The 25,378-nt window shown below is 30.3% G+C and overlaps 2 protein-coding genes and 1 long non-coding RNA gene across 7 annotated transcripts; all 3 read left to right on the top strand.

The window, feature by feature from the left end:
- Window positions 1–9,708: 9,708 nt before the first annotated feature.
- On the top strand, window positions 9,709–12,502 carry LOC125418979 (uncharacterized). Of its 4 annotated transcripts, none has more exons than XM_060818377.1 (4): window positions 9,709–10,459; window positions 10,545–10,787; window positions 10,893–12,038; window positions 12,188–12,502. In XM_060818377.1, exons 3-4 carry the CDS (start codon window positions 11,078–11,080, stop codon window positions 12,292–12,294), a joined length of 1,068 nt encoding a protein of 355 aa, XP_060674360.1. In that variant the 5' UTR covers window positions 9,709–10,459; window positions 10,545–10,787; window positions 10,893–11,077; the 3' UTR covers window positions 12,295–12,502. The 4 variants fall into 4 exon arrangements, with proteins under 4 accessions (XP_060674360.1, XP_060674359.1, XP_060674358.1 ...); XM_060818376.1 differs by having other exon boundaries at window positions 10,545–10,819; XM_060818375.1 differs by having other exon boundaries at window positions 10,556–12,038.
- A 1,204-nt stretch (window positions 12,503–13,706) lies between these two features.
- Window positions 13,707–17,657, top strand: LOC125419084 (uncharacterized). 2 transcript variants are annotated; one of them, XR_009639385.1, is made up of 4 exons: window positions 13,707–14,359; window positions 15,746–15,811; window positions 16,262–16,746; window positions 17,190–17,657. It is a non-coding gene; the product is annotated as an uncharacterized LOC125419084 (long non-coding RNA). The 2 variants fall into 2 exon arrangements; XR_009639386.1 differs by lacking the exon at window positions 15,746–15,811 and having other exon boundaries at window positions 13,709–14,359.
- A 6,372-nt stretch (window positions 17,658–24,029) lies between these two features.
- Window positions 24,030–25,280, top strand: LOC125419128 (RHOMBOID-like protein 2). Its single transcript, XM_048464394.2, has 3 exons — window positions 24,030–24,260; window positions 24,386–24,549; window positions 24,880–25,280. The coding sequence occupies exons 1-3, from the start codon at window positions 24,079–24,081 to the stop codon at window positions 25,011–25,013; spliced, it is 480 nt and encodes a 159-aa protein (XP_048320351.1). The 5' UTR covers window positions 24,030–24,078; the 3' UTR covers window positions 25,014–25,280.
- Window positions 25,281–25,378: the final 98 nt, after the last annotated feature.

Genomic DNA, 25,378 nt, shown 5'->3' with positions numbered 1-25,378 from the left:
TCACCACTAGAACAACCAAGCCAATATGAAAAACAATCATATCTTCCTCTTATCTCAGTTCACGATCCCAGAGGTATTTAGGATAATCTAACAATTGATTTTCAAGTCTCTCCAACCAATATCAATCAAACAAATTCAAAAAATCTCAATGGTCATCCAATGATTATAAGAAGAAAACTTCAAAGCAGTCCTAATCTTGCATCTCAAATGGCCCTTGTATCTGCTAAACCAAAGACTTTTCGAAAAGCTTTTCAAGATCCATCCTAGTTTCATGCCATGCAAGAAGAAGTTATTGCCCTTCATAACAATAATACTTGGATACTAGTTCCAAGACCTCAAAATACAAATATCATTGGATCCAAATGGGTGTACAGGACCAAATATAACGAGGATGGTACAGTGGATCGAATGAAAGCACGGCTGGTGGCACAAGGATAGGTTGAAAGGATTGATTTTGAAAAAACCTTCAGTCCAGTAGTCAAGCATACCACTGTCATATTAGTCATCTCCATTGCTATTATATCAAATTGGACAATTCGACAGCTTGATATTAAGAATGTTTTCTTGCATGGACATCTAAAAGAAATCATTCATATGGAGCAACCTCTAGATTTTATCTCTTCAACTTATCTTAACCATGTTTGTTTGTTAAAAAGATCACTTTATGGACTCAAACAAGCCCCTAGAGCATGGTTTGACCATTTGTCTCAATTCTTACTTTGTCTTGGCTTTAAATGTAGCAAATTTGATTCCTCTCTCTTTGTTTTCCAACAAAATAATATTATTATCCTATTATTGATCTATGTAGATGACTTACTTTTAACAGGAAATGATCCTGCTATGATCAATAGTTTAATAAGCAAATTGGGCACAAAATTTGCTATAAAGGACCTCAGAAAGCTGCATTATTTTCTAGGAGTTTAGGCAAGGTATTTTCAAAGGGGCATCTTTCTAAGCCAAGAAAAATATACCAAAGATCTTCTACTTCGAGCAAAGATGCTAGAAGCTGCTAAAATCAAGACTCCGCTGGTCATAAAAGTAACACCTCAAGATGATGATAACTAGCCTACCAATGCTATAGAATATCGAAAACTGGTTGGTAGTTTACAATACCTCACATTCACTCGTCTAGATACAGCTCATGTCGTTAGTAGAGTATGCCAACATTTCCAAAGTCCGACCCAATCCTATCTCGGTGAAGTCAAATGCATGCTTCATTACCTCAAAGGAACAATCAATTTTGGGCTAAGATTCATTTAACAAAGTTCTTTTAATTTAACTGGTTTTTGTAATGCAGATTGGGCCGGATGCCTTGACACCCGTCTAAGTACAAGTGGCTATTGTGTTTACATCAGAGGCAACTACATCTCTTGGTCCTCGAAGAACTAACCAACTGTTGCACGATCAAGTACAAAAGCAGAATATCGAGCAATGGCCTCAACAACTGTAGAACTCATGTGGATCACATTCCTCTTACGAGATATTGGTGTTCCTCTTCTTAAACCTCCACAGCTTCTTTGTGACAATCTTAATGCTTTGCATATGACAGTGAATCCAATTCTCCATGGCCGTACCAAGCATGTCCAAATTGATTATCACTTTATTAGGAACGAGTTGCCACAGGACAACTTGTCACATGTTTTCTTCCTTCTCACCATTAGATTGCAGACATTCAAACAAAACCATTTACTTGTTCCACAAGTTTCGAGGCAAGCTTGGGTTCATTCCATTCCACCCGCTAGCTTGAGCGGGCATGACAGAATAGCTCAATCTCAGCCCAATCTCAATCATGCAACTGATCAATCTCAATTATGCAGCTCACACCTTGCTAAACACCAGCAAAGCAATGATAGCAAAGGCAACGGCTAGTAATCAATTATGTAGCTCACCCCTTGATGAACACCAGCAAAGCAATGACAGTAAAAGTTCTTAATGAATGGTTAATGGAGTCAACCAGCAACTATGGAAAGAAATGATAGTGTCAATCAACATTCTTAGAAACAAAATAAATCATTTCCATTGTATTCTCTACAACATTATTTTACCTTCTTTTCTTAGCTCCTCTGTTTTAGGAAATTAATCAATATTCCATCCCAGCGTGTACTTTATATACGTTTGCATTTCTTGTAAAAGTAAAGTAAGCCTTGATTGAATAATACCAATATTCATCAACTTCTTCAATATGTAAGCAAACAGACTTTGCAATCTTCAAAATGGAATATGGAATCTTGTAAAGAAATGGATAGACTAAATTGGCCCTTTGCTTGTAGCACAGAGGCCTCTTTCCATGTCTGGCCTAGTGTCAACAACAATGGAAATGAGTATTGCGAGATTAAGAAATTTGGGGTTCGGTTTGTGTACAAAGAAGACATAGAGAAATGCAATGCATATACTGAAAGAAAGAACAAGAGACACTTCAATGAATGTTGTGAATCAAGTGGAAGTGAGGAAGAAGACGATGATGAATCACATTCTAAGAAACTCAAGCTTGTGTGACTATTTAGAAGATGCAAAGTGATTGGATGATGAGGAACCAAAAAAAAGAAAAACAATTTCGTGCTACAACTTCAAGACATGCTTTGCTGCTAATTTTAAAATCATTGTTGGCTCTGACCAATAAGGAATAAGAAAATCCAAGCATACTCCGAATTTTGCTAAGGTAAGTGTAACATCCCGTCCCGAAGTACACCGAAAATTTCTTAAATTTGACCAAGATTGATTGGGTTTGACCATCATTGACTAATAAGGGGTCAAATGTTGACTTTTTACTCCTGATGAAATTTCACATTGACCAAGGTACCATTAAAAATTACACGTTGTCACGAGTTCATAGACTAGTAGCACGTTGAAAACGGAGCTACGGTTTGAAAGTTATGAGCAAAATAAGTTGAAGTCCAAACTGTCCAAGGGATATCGGAGTTGACTTTTTGTTCATGCAAAGCTGTGCTTTGACTTATGCATGTTGTGAAGTACTCGTCAATACGAGTTCATAGACTAGCGGCACGCTTAAATTGGACATCTGGTTAAAAAGTTATGGACCTGCCAATTTTTCAAATATAGTATTATTTTAATATTATTTTTAAATATGTGAACAATGTGTCACGTATGACTTATTAAAGGGTGCCATGTGTCACAATGGTGAGATGCCACATGTCAACCATGATTAAATACCATATTATTTTATTATTATTCTATACAATAATATCATTTTAATATTATTTTATATAATTGTTTATTTATTTTCTTTTTCTTTTTTCTTTTTTCTTTTTCTTTTTCTTTTTCTTTTCTTCTCCCCACGTGGGAAAAAAGGGAGGCACAGGACCTTCTCCTTCTTCTTCTTCTTCTTCTTCCTCCCGATGGTCCCCCTCTCTCTCGGTCTGCATTTTTTTCGGGCCATCGGACGGCTACATGCGCCAGGCGACGGGACGGCCCATGCCTAGGCCAGCTCAGCCGTTGCTTCTCCAGCCGGTTGGTTGACGGACGCGTTGGGATCGGCGCCCAACATCGGCGACCGATGCCTTCCCTATTGGCCGATTTTCCAGCTGCTACCGGCCATGTGACGGGTCTTTTTCCATAAATTCAGGCCCCTGAGTCCGTTTCCAAACTCGGATTGGCTCAAATCTTGCTCATAAGTGAGATATGACAAGAGCCCATTTTGGTAGCAACTTCACGGTAAGATTCCGGCGAGCTCCGGTGGCGGTTGGACCAATTGAAGGTATCTTCTTGATGCTCTCATCATAAGCTTCAAATTGGTAGCTAGAATGTGAATTATAATTGAGTAATTAGGAAGTTGCCATTGATGGAGCTAGGTTGTGTTTATGTTGAAATTGGATAGAGGTTGGACAAGTCCTTAGCCAATTGCCTTACATTTGGGTTCTTAATGATTGTTAGAGGCTAAAGGAATGGTTAATTTGAATTAATTGTCAAGATATTGAAAAATCCCAAATTTGCAGTTTAGGCCATACGGGTTCATATGGTATTCTATCAAATTAGAGTGGACAATGTTGATAATATTAAGCAGAAGGTGTAAAAGGATTGTTATAGATTTTTGTGAGTTTACTTATTATGTTGATTGGAATTATTATACGAAAATTATAGTTAGCATGTGCATAGATTGATATATATATATATATATATATGTATGTATGTATACACATGTACTGTAACATATGATGCATATATGTATGTATATAAATATATATTTATATATACACATGTACTGTGAACATATGATGCATATATGTATGTGTATAAATATATATTTATATATATTGTTAATGGGCATATATATATATATATATATATATATTTATGGAGGTGTGTGATTTTATATGAAAATACATAATTATATATATGTGGATATATATGTGTATGTGTGCGAGTAGATATATGTAAACATATATATATATATATATATATATATGTGCATCCTGATAAGTATTATGATTGACTAGAAAAATTTAAAGAATTATTATCTAATTTAGTATGCTATTTAACTGATTTAAACATAATGTTATACAATATTCGTTATATGGTTTGGCAAAATTGATTGTATATATATATTATTGAAATTTTTGTTATATTCATTTATACGACTGTTTAAAAGAAAATATGAAATTCTATGGATCTGATAAAAAGTGTATATTTATATGGCTGTAAATATATTTATGTCTTTAGATATTTATTTATTCATGGATATGGAATTGTGTTAATAATTGTTAAATCATTGTTGAAATGTTATGTAAATTAGAATATTATTTGTGAATTCAAATATGAGCACGTATTTTATAATGCGATTTAAATGAGGTTGTGTGCAAGTAAATTTCAAGAAGGATTATGAAAATATTTCTATTAATTATTGAGCTCAAAAAAATTGTATTTATGCATTTGTTTATTATTTATTTATCTATTAATGGATGTACAGTGATGTATTTTAAGCTGATGGGATTATGATGATAGTCTAAAAAAAATGTGATTTATATGGATTTGAAAGGAAGTATTTAATCCAGCGGTATTTATGAGATTTTGATACTTGGGAATATATGAATTATTGGATAATATTTAAAATTGTGGAATTTAATTATGTGCAAATTTTACTTGGCTTTAATGATATGTTTGATATAAATTGAATTGAAGGTTTGAGAAAAATAATTATATCAAATTATTGTGATCAAAGACATAATTGTATATTTAATTATTTATTATTTATTATTATTGTTTATGTATTTGATAAAAAATATGAATTGGATTATATTTTATCTAAATTTAATATTTTATAATATTATAAAATTTATATAATGTCTCCCGTAAGTTGCCACCGGACCAAGGGTAGGTAAATTTGATATAGTGCACATAAGCTGTCCCCCTCCATGGCCGGGATGATGGTTTAAGCAGCGGGGTTGTCCGGACGTTGAAGCAACCGTATGCAAGTTTCTCTCTTTAACCTCCCGCTAGATGGTGCTCGGGACGCTGGGTATCATAGGGCACCACTGGTATATAGTATGGTGCATCAAGTATTTTTTTTTATATATGTTCATACATATATTTATATGTTATATTATTTGGTATTATACTACATATACCGCACCATACGGAGCCGGCGAACCAATGTGGTCCATGTAGAGTTAGCCTCATAATCATGTTGCCTACGAGTCCAGGGGATCGGACGGCCAATATAGGCAACCACCATGGTTTGTATTGGTAGCAGAATGCCAGCGACAGCTGGAATCATGGATCACATAGCATGTTAGAAGGTATCATACGTATCTCCATTACGAGCATGCATATTTCATTTTATGCTATGGATTTTAAGATATGATTTTATGTATTTATGTTATGTTATCTATTTGTGATTTAATTTCTTACTAATATTCCTAATCGATGTTATTATATCCTTATTACTATTAATTGTATTTAACTATTTATCCAATCATTATTGTCACTATTATCGGGATTGTTATTATTATTTATAATGATTATTTTTATTGTAATTCCAATTTCTATTATTATCATTATTGTTCTTATTATTATTACTATCATATGGTATCTTCGGACAAGTATCATAGCCTACGGGTAAAAAAGATAGCCATCAGGTAAGTATAATAGTCCTCGGACAAATGGTAGCCTTTGGGTAGGTGAGATAGCCCTTGGACAGGTGTGGTTATGTGATAGCCTTTGGATAGGTGATCGTCCTCGGGCATGTATGGGAATATGATAGCCCTCAAGCAAGTTACATTAATACCATTGTCATTAAAACGTTGTTATTGTTTTTATTTTATTGTTAATGTGATGTTGTTTTACCTTTCTTTCTATGTTACGCATTGGCATATTTGCAAAACGATATTTGGAGTGTAATTGACATGTGCAGCACTAAGTGGGTGGTGTGGGCGGATGCGAATCTATGATAATATATTTTAATTGGTTATTTGCTAAATTAATTCCATTATATGCCTTTTATTTAATTTGTTATCGAAGTGCTGCTAGTTGTGGAACTTAAATTATAGTAACGTGGGAGGAATAAGGTGGTGTATATAGAAGTGTATTTTCAGTGCAGAAAAATTGTGGTAAGTTCTATCCTTATGGGAGATACTGCCGGACTTTCCGTTGAAAGGTTCAGCGGTGTTTCCCTAGAATCAGGATTTGTCTAGGATTCTGGTAAGGGGTCTTGGACGAGTCCTGACAGTAAGTCCATCGAAACTTTTCTTTTTTCTTTTTTTCTTTTTTTTTTAATTTAAAATACTCTATTTGCAACATGCATTTTGTAGTATGTTAGTGGTAATTTAAGTTTACAAATTGTAAGGTAATTTCTAAAAGGAAAATTGTCTTTTGTTTGAAATGATACACACGGAGGGAAAGTAAAAGTATTTGTGGTGTCTTTTTTAGTTTCATGGTTTGGTGAATATGAGTGTGACCATATAGCTTCGATTAGTCACCATATGGCTTCATTTTGTCGTGCTATAGCTGTGATGCTTGGACTCTTCAAAATCATCGAAGCACCCATGTTGACACAACACGACACGGATACGGGTGAGGATTCCGTTCCAGATACACCATGGGAAAAATGGGTATGGCTGTTTCGTATAATCAACATTTACAGAGCTTCCATGGAGAAAATGAAGAATCCATCCATGGAGAGAAAAGAGAGAGAAAAGCATCTGTAAAGAGAGGAAAGAAGAAAGAAGAAAGAGATGGAAAAAAAGATAAAAAAGAAAGTATCCGAGCTGGCATAAACAGAGAGAACAGAGATTCCTACTGGCTCAGTTTCCATGGTGGAACTGAAAAGATTTGAGAGAGGAGAAAGGATTGAAAAAAAGCATACGGAAGAGAAGTATCGGGTAGTGGGATCTATCTTCTATACACTTACCAATGTGACTTTAGAAGCTTTGAGAAGAAAACGTACATCTAACCTATTAATTACAAAATTAGATAAATTTTTATTATTTATTATTATTATTATTATTATTTTATCATCAGTGCGAAGAAGAGATAAAGTTCCCATCTTCCAAATATTGTTGGGAACTCTTAAGTTTTAACAAAATATAATAGAATTCTATCCAAAAAAAAAATAATTATAAATATAAAAGTCAAAGTTAAATAAAATATTAATTTTCTAATAGAAATATGGAAAATGGCAGCTAAATAAAATTATTAGTTTTTTAATAAATAATATATTTTATAATTTTTTTCTGCTATAATTTATTAATTTTACATATTTAATATGCCTCCAATCAAATATCTTGAATTTTCATTAAAAAAGTAATGAATGCAAAAGGGGAATAGAATAATTTTTAATGATTTATTTTAATTATTAATAATACTAAACGTATTTCTATTGAAAGTGTATATATATAATTATATATTTGAAAAGAGGGGAAAAAAGAAAATGAATAAGAAATATAAAATAGGTCTCAAATGCTTTACAAGTTTTGAAAAAAGAAAAATATTTTTTTTGACCAAAGAAAATATTCTTTAAAGATTAGATGTTAGTTTTTATCAAATAGAAGAAAAAGAGTTCTACACTTTAGTAATAGATCAATTGAACAATTTTATAATACAACAAGTTTTGAGATAAATTGATAATTGTGAATAATGATTAAAATAAATAAAAAGAGAATGCATGATTAAAAAAAAAAATAAAAAAAAATAAACAAAAAGAGTTTTCAACAAAAGATGACTTTTTTAATTTTAAAATTTGTTTGATGAATTTAATTTTAAACTTTTAATATTACATCGGATAATGATGATAATAACAATAATATAAATGTCATTAAATCGATGATAAGTAGTACAACAATTAGAATTTATTTCTAACCAATGAAAGTGGTTAGTCATTTTGACAACTACCATAACTTCATGTCCAATATCCTATTAAAATAATGTAAATAGAAATTTTAAAATATCAAATTGACATTGAGTTAACAATTGAATTATACTATCAGCAAAAGAAAAAAATTTATTCAATAATATTCACTCAATATTCAAAATATATATAACTAGCATAGAAAGTTTAAATTAAGTTTAATAATAATTTGGAATTATGTTTTTAGTTTTGTAAATAATAATATATTAAAATTTTAATATCATATTTCCATTTTGAAAACATCTCATACTTTTTCTTATGAATTACAATATATATTGAAAGCATGTGATATTTTAAATGTAAATAAAATTATGACATGATTTCTATCATTAGGTTAATTAATTTGTATCTATATGTAAAATTTTCCTATACTAATATGGACCTAATAGTTTTCTTCTGACATAACATTAGCTAATAAAACATTATTGTCTTATAATGTTGAATTGATTTTATTTCAAATGTATATTTCTATCAATTAATCTAATTAGATTTTATTATATGGTAAATAATTCTTACTTGCAAGCTATAATTACACATGTAATCATATGCTTTATAACTAATACTAACTCAACTAACCTATAAATATAAAATTAATTCCTAAGTTTTATGACTTTTATAATTTGTATATCTAATAAACTTAAATTGTCCTTCAAGATCACTCCAAAGTTTATAAACATATAATACAAAACATAAGAATTCAAATTGTCTATCAAAATTACTTTCAATGTTTATAAACATACAACAGAGAGCATAAAAATTACACACACACACACACATATATATATATATGTATGTATGTGTTACAACACCAGTCACTAATAGCATTATATATATAATATTACAACACTAGTCACTAATAAAATTATTACAATGATAGAAATGCAACAATATTTCAAATAATATGCAAACATTAATTAAATAAATATATCAGATTATATGATATGAAATCATATTTTATAAGTATGTCTAATAGATAATATCATATGATAATATATCTAATAGGTCATGCTATGGCAAATAAAAATAATAATAAATTTGAAATATATGGATAATTACTAATCTAGTCATATATAATAAATATATTTTAAAACATTATCTAAATATACTGTACTACTTTATTAAATAAATACTATATGAAATACACGAATAATAACTTATCTATAAATATATAATAATTATAATCATTAATAATATTATTTAAATATATATGCTACTTCATTAAATAATAAAAAAATATTATATTGTCACTTGTCAATTGTCATCCATTGGTACCTAGGAGAAGACATGGCATTTAAGTGTGGCATGCTTTTTCAACCTAAAAAACAGGAGGCGTTTTATTAAATAATTTATCCAAAAGACGAAAGAAAAAATATTTCTATATTATAAAAATATAGAAGGCGAAAGGGCCTGATCTTCTTCTTCGTCTCTGCAACTTCTCTTTCTCTCTGTTTCAACTGATGGCTTTATATTCATTCGATTTTTCCAATAAAAATACACAGAGCTTTCTCAATCAATACTCTTTTCTTTTTTTCTCTAAAATCCCCATAGCAATTTTTAGTAATATTTATCAAAAGTTCTTTCAAACCCACTTTCTTCTCTCTGCTAATCATCATCAAACTATCAAATGAATCAATCAAGCCCTACACCAGAGATATTAGGAACAAGAAAACCACCATAGCGACCATCTTCTTCTATTAAAGGATCCCAATTTGATGATAAATCTCTATGGAACCATGTCGAAGTTCTCAATGTAGCTGTTGGTGGAGGTGGAAACCGATGCTGGACTTGCAACTATTGCAGAAAAAAAGTGACGGGTTCATATGCAAAGGTGAAAGCTCATTTACTTAGGATTCCAGGTCATGGGGTTGAATGTTGCAAAGTTGTTGCAGGTGATTTACTTCAACAAATAAAAAGAGAACATGACCAAGTTGAAATCAAGAGATTTTAGGATGAGTTCAATGAAAGAGAAAAGGCAAAGTATATCAATTTACCTAGCAGTTCAGATTTGTTGCAACATAAAAAGAGGAAAGGAGTTGTGGTTGGATCTTTGGAAAAAATCTTTCAACACTACACAACGTGATATTGCTGACAAGGAAGCTGGTAAGATGTTCTATGCCAGTGCATTACCTTTCAATTTTGCAAAATCTCCCTATTTTAGGTAATATTCAAAGACATTAGCAAACAGCAATTTGGCAGGTTACACTCCTCCTACATATAACAGATTAAGGACAACTTTTACTTGCATAAGAGAAAGAATATATTAATAGGAAGCTTCAGCCAATTAGAGATTCATGGAAGAAGAAGGGAGTGTCCATTGTCTCTGATGGATGGTCAGATAGACAAAGAAAACCTCTTATCAATATGATAGCTGCATCTTCTAGTAGAGCAATGTTTCTGAAATCAATTGATGCTAGCAGCAATATAAAAGGTGGAGACTATGTGGCTTCTTTGTTTCTACAGGTGATCAATCAAATTGAAGATGCTAATATTATTCAAATAATTACTGACAATGCAAGCAATTTCAAATCTGCAGGATTACACATTGAATCTAGGTATCCTCACATCTTTTGGACTCCTTGTGTAGTTCATAGCTTAAATTTGGCTTTAAAGAATATATGCGATCCATCTGAAAGATCACATCAATACACCCACTGTAAATGGATTGCTGATTTAGTGTCTGATGTGAAAATAATTTGAAATTTTGTTGTTAATCATAGTATGGCATTATCTATATACAACAAATATTCTAAGTTGAGTTTGTTAAGAATTGCTGATACTAGGTTTGCATCAAGTATTGTGATGAGTAAATGTCTAAAAGAAGTGAAGACAGCATTAGAAAATATGGTAATGGATTCTGAATGGAAATCATATAGGGATGCAAATGTTGAAAGTAAAGTACAGGAAGTGAAACAATGCATTGTTAATGATCAGTGGTGGGATAGGTTAGACTATTTTTTATCTTTTACTGAACCTATATTTGATATGTTGCGGGTTGCTGATACAGATATTCCTGTTTTGCATTTGATTTATGATATGTGGGATTCTATGATTGAAAGAGTGAAAAAAATTATATTTAACCATGAAGGAAAAGATTTAATTAGTGGTAGTTCAGTTTTTTTTTATGTTGTTCATGAAATTTTGGTGAGTAGATGGGCCAAAAGCAACACCCTTTTACATTGTATGGCACATTCTTTGGTGTCAAAGTATTATTGTGATGCTTGGCTCCAAGGTGGAAATAATGGAATTATGAGGTTAGCACCACATGAGGATCAAGAGGTGTCTACCAATAGAAGCAAATGCTTCAAGAGACTATTTCAAAATTCAAATGATTTGCGGAAGGTTTATGCTGAATTTGGAGTTTTCTCAAGTGGTTCTGACTATTTCAATCAACCACATGTTATTGCGGCGAGAATATTTAAGGAACCATTGTCGTGGTGGGCTAATCATAGTGCTTCTACACCATTGTTGCATGCTTTAGCCTTCAAATTGCTTTCACAGCCAGCATCTTCATCTTGCTGTGAGAGAAATTGGAGTACTTATTTCAACATACAAAGTATCAAAAGAAATAAATTGACGAGTAGTATAGCTGAAGACCTTGTTTTTGTGCATTGCAATCTTCACCTAATATCAAGGAAAGAAGAAGAATACAAGATTGGGCCAACAAAATACTGGGACTTATGTAAGTTTTTTTTCTTTTTTAAATCTTTTTTATCATTATTTTTTTTTTATGTAGAACTTAAATAATTACAAAATTGTTTTAAATTTTTTTTAATCATCAATCCAACTATTAATGAGTTTAATTTTTTATATGTTTCATTATTTCTATAGGCGGTGATAAAGCTGATTTGGATAACTATGTCATTGTGGAGTTTGCCGAACTTTCACTTAATGAACCTGAGTTGAAGATTATGACATTGTATAATGATAACGAGTAAAGTAGAGAGAGGAATTGATAGGAATATGTGGATTTGTAACTTTTGCACTTTCAAGAATTTAAGAGTCTTTGTAACTTTTGTTATTTTTATTTAATTAGATTAAATTATGTTATGTAATGGATTTTAGTCTTTTTTAAACTTCAATATGCATTAGGTTGTTTTTGTTTAATTAAATGAGAATTTGATAGCATTACAAGTTTTCTATTTATTATATGTAGTTAATATTTGTCCATAGATATGATTTATATGAAGATAAAAAAATTTATATAATTTTTATTTTTATTTTTATCAAATGTATTTGCATCCGTATTCAAATTTTGGATATTTATCATTCGTATTCCTGTATCTTAAATTTTGAGAATTGACGAATCCGACTCTTAGATATATATTCGTACCTGACATCCGCACACGAGTCCGAGCAACATAGGCTTATAGTAGTGCTGGTGTCCAACAAAGCTATTGTTATAGTTAATTTTCAAGGTTCTGGCACTTGTCTGTGAAATACATGAACCGAGCAGTCTCGACATGTTTTTTTATGTTAATTTTGTTTATCCACAATTTGGCTCATCTTTTCAGATACCATAACGCTAGGCTTCTAATGGATGGAGAGATGCTAATATTGACATGAACTGGGAAATCCTGACATATGTTAATTTTGTTTGCATGTTCTTGATGCGAATTCCACTTGTCTTTTTATCTGAACATGGCACTGGAATGCCCTGTTTTTGTGATAGCAGTATGAATTTCTTTAACCACTGGGATCCAACGAAGCTTTTGTCCTAGTTGATTTGTATGGTTGAACAATTATCTACAAAATAGATGAACCGCGAAATATTGGTATTCCTATTTTAAGAAGTGTATCTGTCTCTAGTCAGTTATATGCATGCTTTCCTGTTATACCAATTAAACAGAAATCATCCAACATGAACTTCAAATTATCAAAATTCTGTCAAAGTCAGACGTTGATCTGAGTCTGAATTTTCAAGTAGAGACTCCATATACATATTTGAGTAGTGTGTATAGAGAGAGAGAGAGAGAGAGCATGAAATAGAAAATAAAATATGTGACACTGGCACACCATTTTCATCAATAGGCTCATAATAGTATAAAATTTTTTATTGTCACTTGTCACTTGTCAGAGAGCTGGCTTGGATAGCTTGGGCATACTTCCAAAATACTCTTGTCTCTATCAATCTCCCAGAAAAAACAGAGACCATTATTTTATACATTAGATGACCTTAGTTCGAAGTGGCCAGCTGGCACACTACACGTGAAGTCAATAAGTCGGTTGTTTTTGTGGCTGATTTTAATCGATCTAGAGCCACTAGATTTTTACTTTATTTCACAGCCACATGTTTTTAACTTTTTAATTCTAGATTATCCTGGTATTCAATTTTCTATTACTTTCTCTAGTTTTCCACATGGTTGTTGGATATGCTTCACCATTAACTTTATATATTTTATATATAAAATTTATGAAAAGTTAATAAATGAAGCTTTCGTTTTGCATTCAATAATTATAACCATGGCTACTATTTCCTCTTCACAATTATCTTCTCAAGAAAGCATGAGTTTGTAGATAGCTAGCAAAGTGATTGCAGGTTTCTCAGTTTCCCAGGTGAGGACACCGGTAATCAATTTCCTAGCTATCTCTATGCAGCTTTATCGGCTAACCAAATCTCAACTTTCATGGATGATCATCAACCTAGAGATAGGTGATGAAATTTCACCCGCAGTTGGCAAAGCAATTGGTGAATCCATAATCTTGGTAATAATTTTCTCAGGAAAAGAATGCTTGATCTGCATGGTGTTTGGTGAACTAGTGCAAATTCTTGATTGCAAATAAAAGAAATGAGCAGAGGGTAACAATCTGTCATTTTTTTACTGTATCAGTTCATCCAAACACCATGTGGATGAAGCATAATTTTGGGAGAAAAATGATTACCGAAATCTTGGGTTCTTCAATTCCTTGCTTTAGTTTTGTCTGCAAGAGGTTGCACGTCACTGGAGAACATATCAAATTGGAGGGCTCCACTGTTACACGATCTGGAAATCACTGGAAATGGTTTTTGTTTCTCTCATGATTTTAACTTTTGTTATGGTTGTGAATAATTGGATCAGAATACATGCACCACCATACTCCCAGACCATGCAGTAATTAAAATTCTGTTTCGTATAAAATTTGGAACAACTGTATGTATGTATGTACGTCTATTTCTCTACTAGTTGAGATTCTTATAATTTTTGAGCAAAATTGATTAATTTCCTAGTTCATGAAACAGGGCCCGAATTTTTATGAATTTCTCTACCCAGTAGATGTAATTCCAAAGTCGTTCACCAATCAAACTTGTAGGACTTCAATCAATATTATGTTTATATAACCTGATTTAGTACTAGTTTGCTTACTGGGCTTCAACGAAGTTTTTTTGTTGTTAATTTCTATGCTTCTGTTAGTTTTCGTTGAATACTCTTAGGACCAATTCTCCAGCATCATAATCTTGTTATTGGTTGTACAGCTTATTCTTTATTTTCTGTATTATTCTTTTCTTAAGTGTAATATTTTATTTGTGCTGCAAGTGTATATATTGTATAACTGCTTCATTATATGAAATATATCAATTTCACTTTTTCCTTACACCGTCATTGCTCCACCTGTCGCTGTGCTATTGTGAGAGATTAAAATCTTTACCAGAGCTTCCATTCACTTTGTTTGAGTTTGTCTGCAAAAGGCTGAACGTCACTGGAGAATATTTCAAGTTGGAGGGCTCCACTATTAAACCATCTGGATATCATATCATGTGGTCATGTGGTCATGTTGTATGTGGGAAAATCGACTTTGCAATCTTCAAAATGGAGTATGGAATCTCGTGAAGAAATGGATAGACTAAATTGGCCCTCCGCTTGTAGCACTGAGGCCTCTTTCCATCTCTGGCCCAGCGTCAACAGCAATAGAAATGAGTATTTTTGGAAGATTAAGTAGTTTACGTTTCTGTTTGTGTACAAAGAAGACAGAGAGAGAGGTGATGCAGATACTGAAAGGAAGAATAAGAGACGCTTCAATGAATGTTGTGAATCAAGTGGAAGTGAGGAAGAAGACGATGATGAATCACATTTTAAGAAACTCAAGCTTGTGTGACTGTTTAGAAGATGCAGAGCGATTGGATGTTGAGGAGCCAAAAAGAAGGAAAAAAAGGAACAATTTCGTGCTAGAACTCCAAGACATGCTTTGCTGCTAATAGGAATTAATATGCTCTGTTTACAACGTGCATTTTGTAGTATGCTAGTGGTAATCCAAGTTTACAAATTGTAAGTTTGTAAAGGAAAACTTTGTCTTTTGTTTGAAATGATACACACAGAGGGAAAATAGAAGTATTTGTTATGAAAAGTATATTGATGGATTTTTCATGTATATATCTATGTATATAGGAGAATTTTGTGGTGTCTTTTTGAGTTTCAGGGTTTGGAGAATATGCGTGTGAGCTATGCAGACATCACTGCATGTAGCTTCAAATGAATGGTGTTTGGAGAAGTTCTCTCTTCCTCTTGTCTTTCTTCTTATTTTGACATTGGATTACTTGTTTTTGTGATATCAATATGAATTTCTTTAATAACTTCTATGAGCCATTTTAAAGGAAATAATTGTAGATAAATCCTATGAAATATTCAGCCAAAAAGATAAATATTTACCAAAATATATATAGATTAATTAATATATATTAAGATAAATATAAAATAATGCATATGTATATTTTACGGTTAAACACCTACAAGTATATGTTTCTGACTTAGCTATGATGTGGGTAATTACATCTTTATATCTAGTTGAACAATCGCATCTAATATGCATGTATTTGAAATATTTATTTGATTACTACCAAGAAGTTAAACACCGAAGTATAATATGTGGCTTAGCTTCGGGCTGTGTTCTCTTCTAATTTGTCCCTTCTACTAATCATTTTCTCTACAGGTTCTCATCAAATATCTTTCTCCATGAAGCGGTACTACCATTGAGTCAAACATGCACAGCATTGTTTTATCAAGCTAAACACTCGGGAGCCTTAGATTTTTCTTTAGAAAATCTGGTGTGGTACTCTTTACTTAAGATGATTTTGAAATTGCTCGATATGGATTGTATTATTTTTCTCTTTGACGGAATAGATTGTGATATTTAGTTAGCAAGTTTTATAGGTTTATTGTCAAGTTATGGTCATGTGTCAAATTATAAGTGTAAGGATTTGCTTCTTATAGAACTAGCAGTGATGCATGGTATGCACTGAATAAGTTAACGATGTATCTGTTCCGGAGAAATTTTTCCAAAGAATTATAAGTCCTGTTATAAGAAGCGGGGATAACATTGCTCTAAAATGTCCAGAGAGAGACACCAGAAGCAGAGACACAAAATATTTTGCTGCCTCCAGAATACAACAGAACAAAAGCAAAAATTAAACTCTGGTATGGACACACAGTGTTGCAATAGATAGCTTTTAAACATTTTGTGATCAATATTGGGTATTTGATGGAAAATAAGAGATTAATGTAGTTAGTCCCATATGGATGATAATTAACTTGAGAATTTAGACATATGATCACAGTTGGCTCATAACTAATGCATTTTATTGTTCTGATTTGAGTTTGTGATATGTATTTTATGCACACTATAACATCAAAATTTTGGGATTAAAATTTGGCAATGTACTTTTGTGGCACAAGGTCCTATAAAGAGATTGCAAATAGAAGATTAAGAGTTTAAGACTCGAGTTCAAAGAGGATTGGTATAAAAACGAAAGCTGCTTGAAAGGGGTGTTTTTAATTTCTAAATTTGCCTTTTTAACACTTGAAAATTAGTTCCTGTCTCTCCTTTTTTGTAGTTCCTAAATTTTCTCCCACTTTCACAGATTGAAGAAATTAGGAGCGAGCGCTAGATAGGATGGAGACTCATGACTCAGCACTGTTTTGTTCAACACAATTTTCTCTGTTGCTGCTTCCAAAGCTATGTTTGGACTTATTGGACCGGAGCTTCTCCGTAGATCTTATTTTGTTCATGTTTCTTTAGATAGAGGTTTTGATGGTTTATCTTCTGACTGGGGATGTAGGCTGCAGATCTGTTCATATTTATAGTAACCGCTACCACCAACTTAGCGGCTGATCTTTCAGCCATGCTTACCTCTTTGCCAAAATTGGAGTGCTTTAATTAGTTGTATTTTTTTTTTTTTAATTATTGTATTATAATTGTTGTATTACCTGGGTGCTTTCGCTTATGTACATTCCTGAATTGAGAGAAAGTGAAAAAGTAGGGCCATTCAGAACTTCGATCTTGTAATAAATTTCATTTTATTTTTTCTTTAAAGGAAAGTGTTAAATAAGTATGGAATACCTATTAATTTAAGTTTTTCAAGTCAATATTTCTTTTGGTGTTTCTTTGGCTGTTTTGACTCGGAGGAGAAATGTTACTAGAGCTTCTCAATAAATAGACTATTTATACAAAAAGGGCTTGCTGCTAATTTGACCACAGCCTGCCAAGACTCATATTGGCAATGCTGCACAGCCTACAAGCTCAAGAAGAAGAAATTCCCCTGCGACATACACTAATTTCCCTCATGCTAAAATCAACAGTAATATGTTTTTTAAATTAAATAAACAATGGTTTATCAAATATGTTGGTCGTTTAAAAGCAGTTTAAATTTTCCTGTCCTACTTTCACAGATTGAAAAAACTGGGAGCTGGTACAAGTTTGTGCATGGGCATCTAGAATTGAGACTCATCATTTGTACAACTGTCTGCCACTTACTTGCAAAGATGTCAAATAAATAATCTCACATAAAATTTTTAGTAATACTCGAGGGTAATGTGGAATGATCTTATTAGGTTCCGATTGCATTGATCTAAATAGTCCATAGGGACATAGGAAGCACGAACAGAAATGTTACACTTAATGAATTGGAGGGATATAGAGGGAATCATGCAGCTGAAGAACAAATAAAAAACAAAATCCATCTTGTTCATAACGGTTTTATTTTTTATTTTTATTTGTTTTAAGGGAAAAGTATATAAATCATCAAGGTCTCCCCAGGAGAACAGAGCTGTATTCTCTCTGTTGGTATAGTATCTATATTTGGCTTCTAAATTCTCATAATTTATTAGTATTCTCTCTTGATTATTCTTTAGAACTCTCTAGGTTCGTTTGTGTTTTTCTTTCTTTCTTATTTTATTTTGTTTTTTAATATTATTGTTGTTGTTGTTTATGGATGAAGGCCTTTCATAGCAATATTAATTTATGGTTATTTATATGTTCTTGGGAAAAAAAAAATACGAAAAGAAAAGAAGCAAAAGGGCATGTGCAACAAAAGGGTAATTTTCCCATAAACTCAATAAACTAGTAAAATTAAAAGTTTATTAAACTTGATCATTAATTCATATTACCTGGATGATTGTATTACTATGACCTGGATAATTCATATTTATTGTATTTTAAATGTTTGTATTACTATTACCTGGATGATTTCACTTTTTACATGCTTGAATTGACAGGGAACAGGGGATTACAGCATATATATATATATATATATATATATATATTCTTTTGTATTTATTAGTTTAAGTATTTCAGATCAATATTTCTTTTGGTATTTCTTGTGTTCTTCTTGGTCTCGGAGGAGAAATGTTACCAGAGCTACTTAATAAATGGACCATTTATACTGGAAGGGCTTACTGCTAATACAAACACAACCAACCAAAACACATTAGCAAAGTTGCATAGCCCACAAGCTCAAGAGGAAGAGGAAGCGGAAGAGATGAGGGACATAGAGAACAGAAAATAAAGAAGATCAATCTTTTCACTAGAAAGAACTCCACAAATTAGCAGCTAAATTTTTTAGTGTAAATGCTCCAGTTTCTAGTAGCTGGGGTAAAATTTCGCTAAATAGTCCAAAGGGACGCAGGAAGCACGGACAGAAATATTGCACTTATTAATCAATAGGGAAGATATAGAGGGGAAAAGACCATAGGAAGAGCTTTGAAGAGACAGAAACAAATCTGATCTTTCTGTAACTGACTTAGATAAAAAAAAATTAACTAAGCTGGTAAGACTAAGGGGTGTTGCAAAATGTATCTTTTTAACACTTGGGATTATGGAGAAAAACTTATATATGGTGCAAAAAGCCATACATAATCTAACACGTATCAATTATTTTATAAAAAGCAAAAAGCCACATAATACATATATCAATTATTTTATAAAAGCCCAGTCTTTACAAACTATTGGTTATTTGGTGTACATTGCCCGTGACCATTAACTACTATACATTAGTATAACTTTTAAGTTTTTTTTCCAGGGATTATGGAGTGGTCGATAAGAATGAGAGCTAAATATACAAAACTAGCCTGTTTAAGTTTAGTGAACAATATAATTTGGGTTGGTGAAACAGTGAGCATCAAGTCTCTTTTTTTTTTTTTTTTTTTTTTTTGGTTGATGGATTCCAGATAATTTTACACTACATCTAAGGTTGTTTGGTCCATAAATACCAAATTGCAACTCCGCCTAATGTATATTGTGCATTCAACTGCAATTAACAAATGCAATTAATTAAAGGAAAATTATTTATGTATAATCTTGATCATTAATTCATTTATCAAAAAGTCAGGAAAGTCAGGAAAAGAAAAAAGGTAGAAACAGAGGAAAAGGAAGAAACAGAGAAAAAGAAGAAGCTGAAAATCAAATGGCAGGGCTTCCCAAGTCCAAGCATAGTGTGTGGGCCAATTTTCATAATCTTACTATATCTTTTTATTCCAAAGGCACAATATTTAACACAACATTATTTTTTCTTTTTTTTTTTTTTTTTTTTTTTTTTTTTTTTTTTTGGTCATAACTATAAACATATTTTTCCGAATCCAAACACTTATCTGATTTGAGCGTTGGAGTATATTTCACTTTTTGACTGCGTTGTTTTTAATGTTTTACAAATTCACAGAGTTACCAATAATAAAGAATGGTGTCCAACATGGATTATCAATTTTTGGCAACAACATTTAGCATGTGAAGCACCAATGATAATAACTGCGTTGAAATTCTTAAATAATAAATTGTTCTATACATATTTTTTGCAAACCATACTTAAAAAACATAACATCTTAAAAAACTTACTAAAACAGAAAGATCAATACAATTATAGTGCAAGATAATCAAAGGCAATGAGTAAGTTTGATACAGTAGTTAACTTCCACAGCTCTATTTGGAGATAGGCACACATTGATACAGTAGTTAATTTCCACAGCTCTATTTGGAGGTAGGCACACAGCCTGAGATTATTATTACTAATGCCACGGTAAATCTGTGTATTGTTTTAAGTGAAAAAAGTTTGAATGCTTTAGTTTTCAAAATATGCTTATGGTAATATTCCTCAAATTCCGTGGGAATGTGACATTATATTATAATTTTATATGTTAATCTGGAAGCATATTTGTGAAAAAATTTAGTATCTAACTTTCTTATTAAAAAAGTTGTAAACTGTGAAATGAATATGGTAGCTTCATTGGTTTGAGCACCACCATTCATGCCAACAAAACGTGGATTCGAATCTATTGGTGACAGAGCATAGGGAAAAGTCACAAAAAAAAAAAAAAAAAAAAAATCGTAAATTGTGGATATTGGTAATACTATTCATATGAGAGAACGGAAATAACCATTGTAGCTGACTCCATAACCTGAGCTTGTATGCATGCTGACCAAATAGAAATGTGGAAATTAACAACTCTTTTTTCCAGCTTATTTGATGTCCATAATAGTAAACATTCTTTGACTACCTTTCACTATAAATCTGTTGTTACCGTATGCTTGGAATTTTTTTATTTGTTTTTACCATCTAGTAGTTTTTGAGTTCTTGAATATTTTTTTTGAACATTTGATTTTTTTTTTTTGGTTTTTTTTTTTTTTTTTTTTTGGGTTTTTGGAATTTTTTTGAATTTATAAATGGGAAAATTTGAAAAATAAATTAAACACTCATACTTGGATCCCATGGACTATAATTTAAAAATTCAAAATTTTTCACAAAATTTTAATTTTTCCGACATACAAAAAGAACGGTTAGCTGGATATAACTTTCATAATATTCATCAAAATTTTTTATATTTCTCTATAATTTTCATAAATTTTTTTTTCATAATGCTAACATCAAATCTTTTACAATTTGGTTAAAAATCCATAATTTCTATAGAAATTTCTTAGATTTTCATAAAATTTTCATAGAAATTTTAAAAATATTTATGAATTTTTTAAAATTTTTTTATCTAAAAATTTTATAAATATTATTAATGTTTAATAAAAAAATTTTGCCAATTTAACATGATTGATATATATATATATATATATTAAACAAATAAAAATAAAAAAATTCACATTTAACAAATAGTGTCCAAAATTATACTAGACAAGCTCATAGATTAAAAAATTAAAATTTTCACAAAATTTTCTTAAAATTTCTATTTTTCTAATATATAGAAATGAAATTTATCTTTTAAATGGAAACAAATATAATTTTCTTAACATCCATTGAAATTTTCAATATTTCTTCATAATTTTCATAGAAATTTCTAAAATGTTCATGAAATTTTCACATAAATTCATGAAAATTTTATAAATATCTATATTTTTAAAAAAAATTATTGAAAATATTTATAAATATTATTTATGCTTGGTAAAAAAAAAATCAAATTAACATTATTGATATATATATACCTTTTAATTTCCTTCCAATAATTAAGCAAATAAAAAAAAATTCACATTTAACAAACTATGTCCAAAAGTATACTAGACAAATATACCTATCATATTCTTGAAGAAAATTAGTGTAATAAGTTATTGGTCAACCTATCCATTATTGTATTTTTTTTTTTACAATAATAAATTTAATATTTTTATAAATATTATAAAGTGGATAAGATTAGAAAGTAAACAATAATGGAAAGATATGCAGAAAATATATTTTGTACAAACTCAAATATCAAATGTTCACATTGTTGGCATATGACCAATTATATCCAAATTTATTAAGAAGATATATCTTTTAATTATCACTTCTTATATTTTACATCTTAAAATAATATGAGAAATAGAATAACACTTTTCAACCATTTATGAGTTTATTAAATGGCATTTATAAAATATAATATAAATGCAATATTTGTTCTTTATATTTTAATTATTAAATAATTTTTTAAAACATGTATTTTTTTGCATTTTTTATTAATAATTAGTTTATCTATTTTTATTAACGTTTACTATAAATTAATTGATTAAAAAAAATATAATATCCATTCAATATTTTTGTAATTTTTATAGTTAATTTGATAATTAATTAATTAACTAAACCAATCATGGAGTTTTAATAAAAATTTATGTTTCTTAAAATAAAGTTCCATTAATATCTATTTTTATGATTTTTTATTGATATTAGATAATTTTTTGTACTTTTGTGAATATTTTTATATTTTAAATTTTGGATATTTCAAACTATACCAAAATTTGAACTTTGAATAAGTCTAATTATCATATTCTTAGAGAAAATTAGTGTCACAATTCACAAGTCTACCTACCAATTATTATATTTTTTTTACAATAATAAATTTAATATTTGTATAAATATAGTAAAATAGATAAAAAAAAAATTAGAGTATAAACAAAAATTGAAAGATATGTAGGAACTATATTCTCTACAAACTCAAATATTAGAGATTTACACTGTTGGTATATTAACAATTACATCCGTAGTTATCAAGGAGATAAATTTTTTATTAATTATTTCTTACATTTTATATTTTAATTAAAATGATAATGAAAAATAGTCCAATAATTTTCAACATCTAGAACTTGTTTTATGGTATTAAATGATATTTATCAAATATATAGATCATAATAGCTATGATATATATCTTAATTAATAAATAATTTTATCAAATATATATTTTTTTACTTTTTTATTAATAATAGTGTATTTATAACCATTAATGTTTATTAAAAATTGATCAATTAAGAAAAATATAATATCCATTTAATAATTTTTGTAATTTTTATAATTAATTTGATAATTAATTAATTAATTAAGCTAATCCTGAAGTTTTAATAAAAATTTTATTTTTTAAAATAAATTTCTATAATTTTTATCATTTTTTATATTTTTTTATCAATATTTAATAATATAGGATAGTTAAGTGTAATTATCCTTTTTTTTTTTTTTTTTTACTCGATTGTTAAATCCTGCTAACACAAAATTTGTTTTCTGGATAAGTGACCTGGTTTACTTGTAATTTCTTGTGAATGTTTGAATGATTTATCTTTATATATATATATATATATATATATATTTGAATGATTATTGCAACGCTTAAAACGAGTTCTCAAGAACTAGAACCAATTTAATATTGGTCTTTTCTGATGTAACAACTACCCTTATGGAATAATGCAATATTAATTTGATTACTATTTGATTTAACAGCGTTACGTGAAGAACAAGTTATATATTTTTGATCGTTGACTAAATGAATACCCAGTCGAACACGTACAAGCCGTCCATGGTCAAGTCCACCACCGAATTCACTAATTGTCCATTAATTTCTTCTATTTTTTCTTCAATAACGTGCATATAACTCCAAAGTCTTCCTTCCCACACCCCCCACCCCCCTTTATTTTTTTTTTTTGGCTTGAAGTCTTCCTTCCCGTTTACTTCTGTAACTATATATTATTATTATTTCCAAATATATATAAAAGAAAACTCATAGACAGGAGAGATTAGGATGGACTTCCTCAGAGCAAAGATGGAGTTAATAATATATGTTACAGTAATTGGTTTAGTTTCCTACTTCATTAGTAATAATTTTGGCTTTGAAAAAGATTGGATAATGGCCAAATTTCTTGGCATGTTTTCATTTCAGTTTCTCAAGGAAAACCCACTACTTCTTCCTGCTGATTCTTCTGAGTAAATTCCCTGCTACATTCATTAATTTTCCTCACACTTGGAAAGAATATAATTTTTTTTTTTATTACCAAATATGTTGGTCATTTTGAAAGTACTATATATTTTGCTCTCCTACTTTTTCACAGATTGAAGAAATTGGGAGCTTTGGAGTGGTACAAGTTTGTCCATGGGCATCTAGGATTCAGACTTATTATTTGTATTTGGTTTCATGCTGGTATCATCCACTTTCTAGCAAACATGTTAAATTTGGTCTGTATTATGATCCAATTTCAGAAGCAACTTGGATATGGTATATTTTCTACCCCCATCAATATATCATATGTAAATATTTTTAATAATGATAGTGGTAACAAATTATTTATCAAATTATATGGTAAATAATTTAGTAATATATATATATATATATATATTTTAATAAGTATGAATTTTTCAACCGCTAATATGCAGTCATATCTTCATAAATATATATATATATATATATATATATTTATATAGTCATATGTATGTGGTAAATAAATTTGATGCCCATTTTAGTTTTCTTAGCAATTGTCTTTTTTTTTTTTTTTTTTTTGGTTGAAAATATCACATTATAATTTTTGATGTGGTGTGTTTTTGGCAGTGAGGATAATCTACCTATTGTCCGGAATTTGTTGGAGCTTACTGTTTTCTGATCTTTTCCTTCAACACAAGTTCTCTATCGGTGCTTTTAGAGCTATGTTTGGACTTTTTGGAGCAATGTTATATCTCATATGAGGCTTCTTACTAACCAGAATATTTACGAGGGCTTTTCTACTTTCTTATTATAAGATCTTATTTTTTGTGGTTTATTTTTCTTACTTAGAGGCTATATATTGGTTTATCATTTGGTGTGGATGTGGGCTGCAAATCTGATCATATTTACAGTATATTTGCCAACAATGGAGGACTTTTAACTGGGTGGTTTCCTCCATTTATAGCTTTTTGTCTGGTTGGTTTTTTTTAGCGTTTGGTGAAATAGAGAACTAAGCATGTTGCAGGTAATGCTATGCTCCTGTTAAATTTCTAATAAGCACAAAACTTTGTGAAACAAGTTCACTCTTTGCTTGGGATTCAGGCTCTTCTATATAGGGCTGGGCAAA

The sequence above is a fragment of the Ziziphus jujuba genome, chromosome 6 (assembly GCF_031755915.1).
Source record: "Ziziphus jujuba cultivar Dongzao chromosome 6, ASM3175591v1".
Classification (NCBI taxonomy): domain Eukaryota; kingdom Viridiplantae; phylum Streptophyta; class Magnoliopsida; order Rosales; family Rhamnaceae; genus Ziziphus; species Ziziphus jujuba.
The sequence above is the reverse complement of the archived record's forward strand: the minus strand, read 5'-3'. Positions and strand labels throughout refer to the sequence as shown.

Bases quoted from the DNA above. Each gene is read 5' to 3' on its own strand.
- LOC125418979 (XM_060818375.1), top strand. From the start codon at position 11,078: ATGGCATTATCTATATACAACAAATATTCTAAGTTGAGTTTGTTAAGA. The intron at 12,039-12,187 runs GTAAGTTTTTTT...TTATTTCTATAG, and splicing joins AACAAAATACTGGGACTTAT to GCGGTGATAAAGCTGATTTG.
- LOC125419128 (XM_048464394.2), top strand. From the start codon at position 24,079: ATGGACTTCCTCAGAGCAAAGATGGAGTTAATAATATATGTTACAGTA. The intron at 24,261-24,385 runs GTAAATTCCCTG...ACTTTTTCACAG, and splicing joins CTTCCTGCTGATTCTTCTGA to ATTGAAGAAATTGGGAGCTT. The intron at 24,550-24,879 runs GTATATTTTCTA...TGTTTTTGGCAG, and splicing joins TCAGAAGCAACTTGGATATG to TGAGGATAATCTACCTATTG.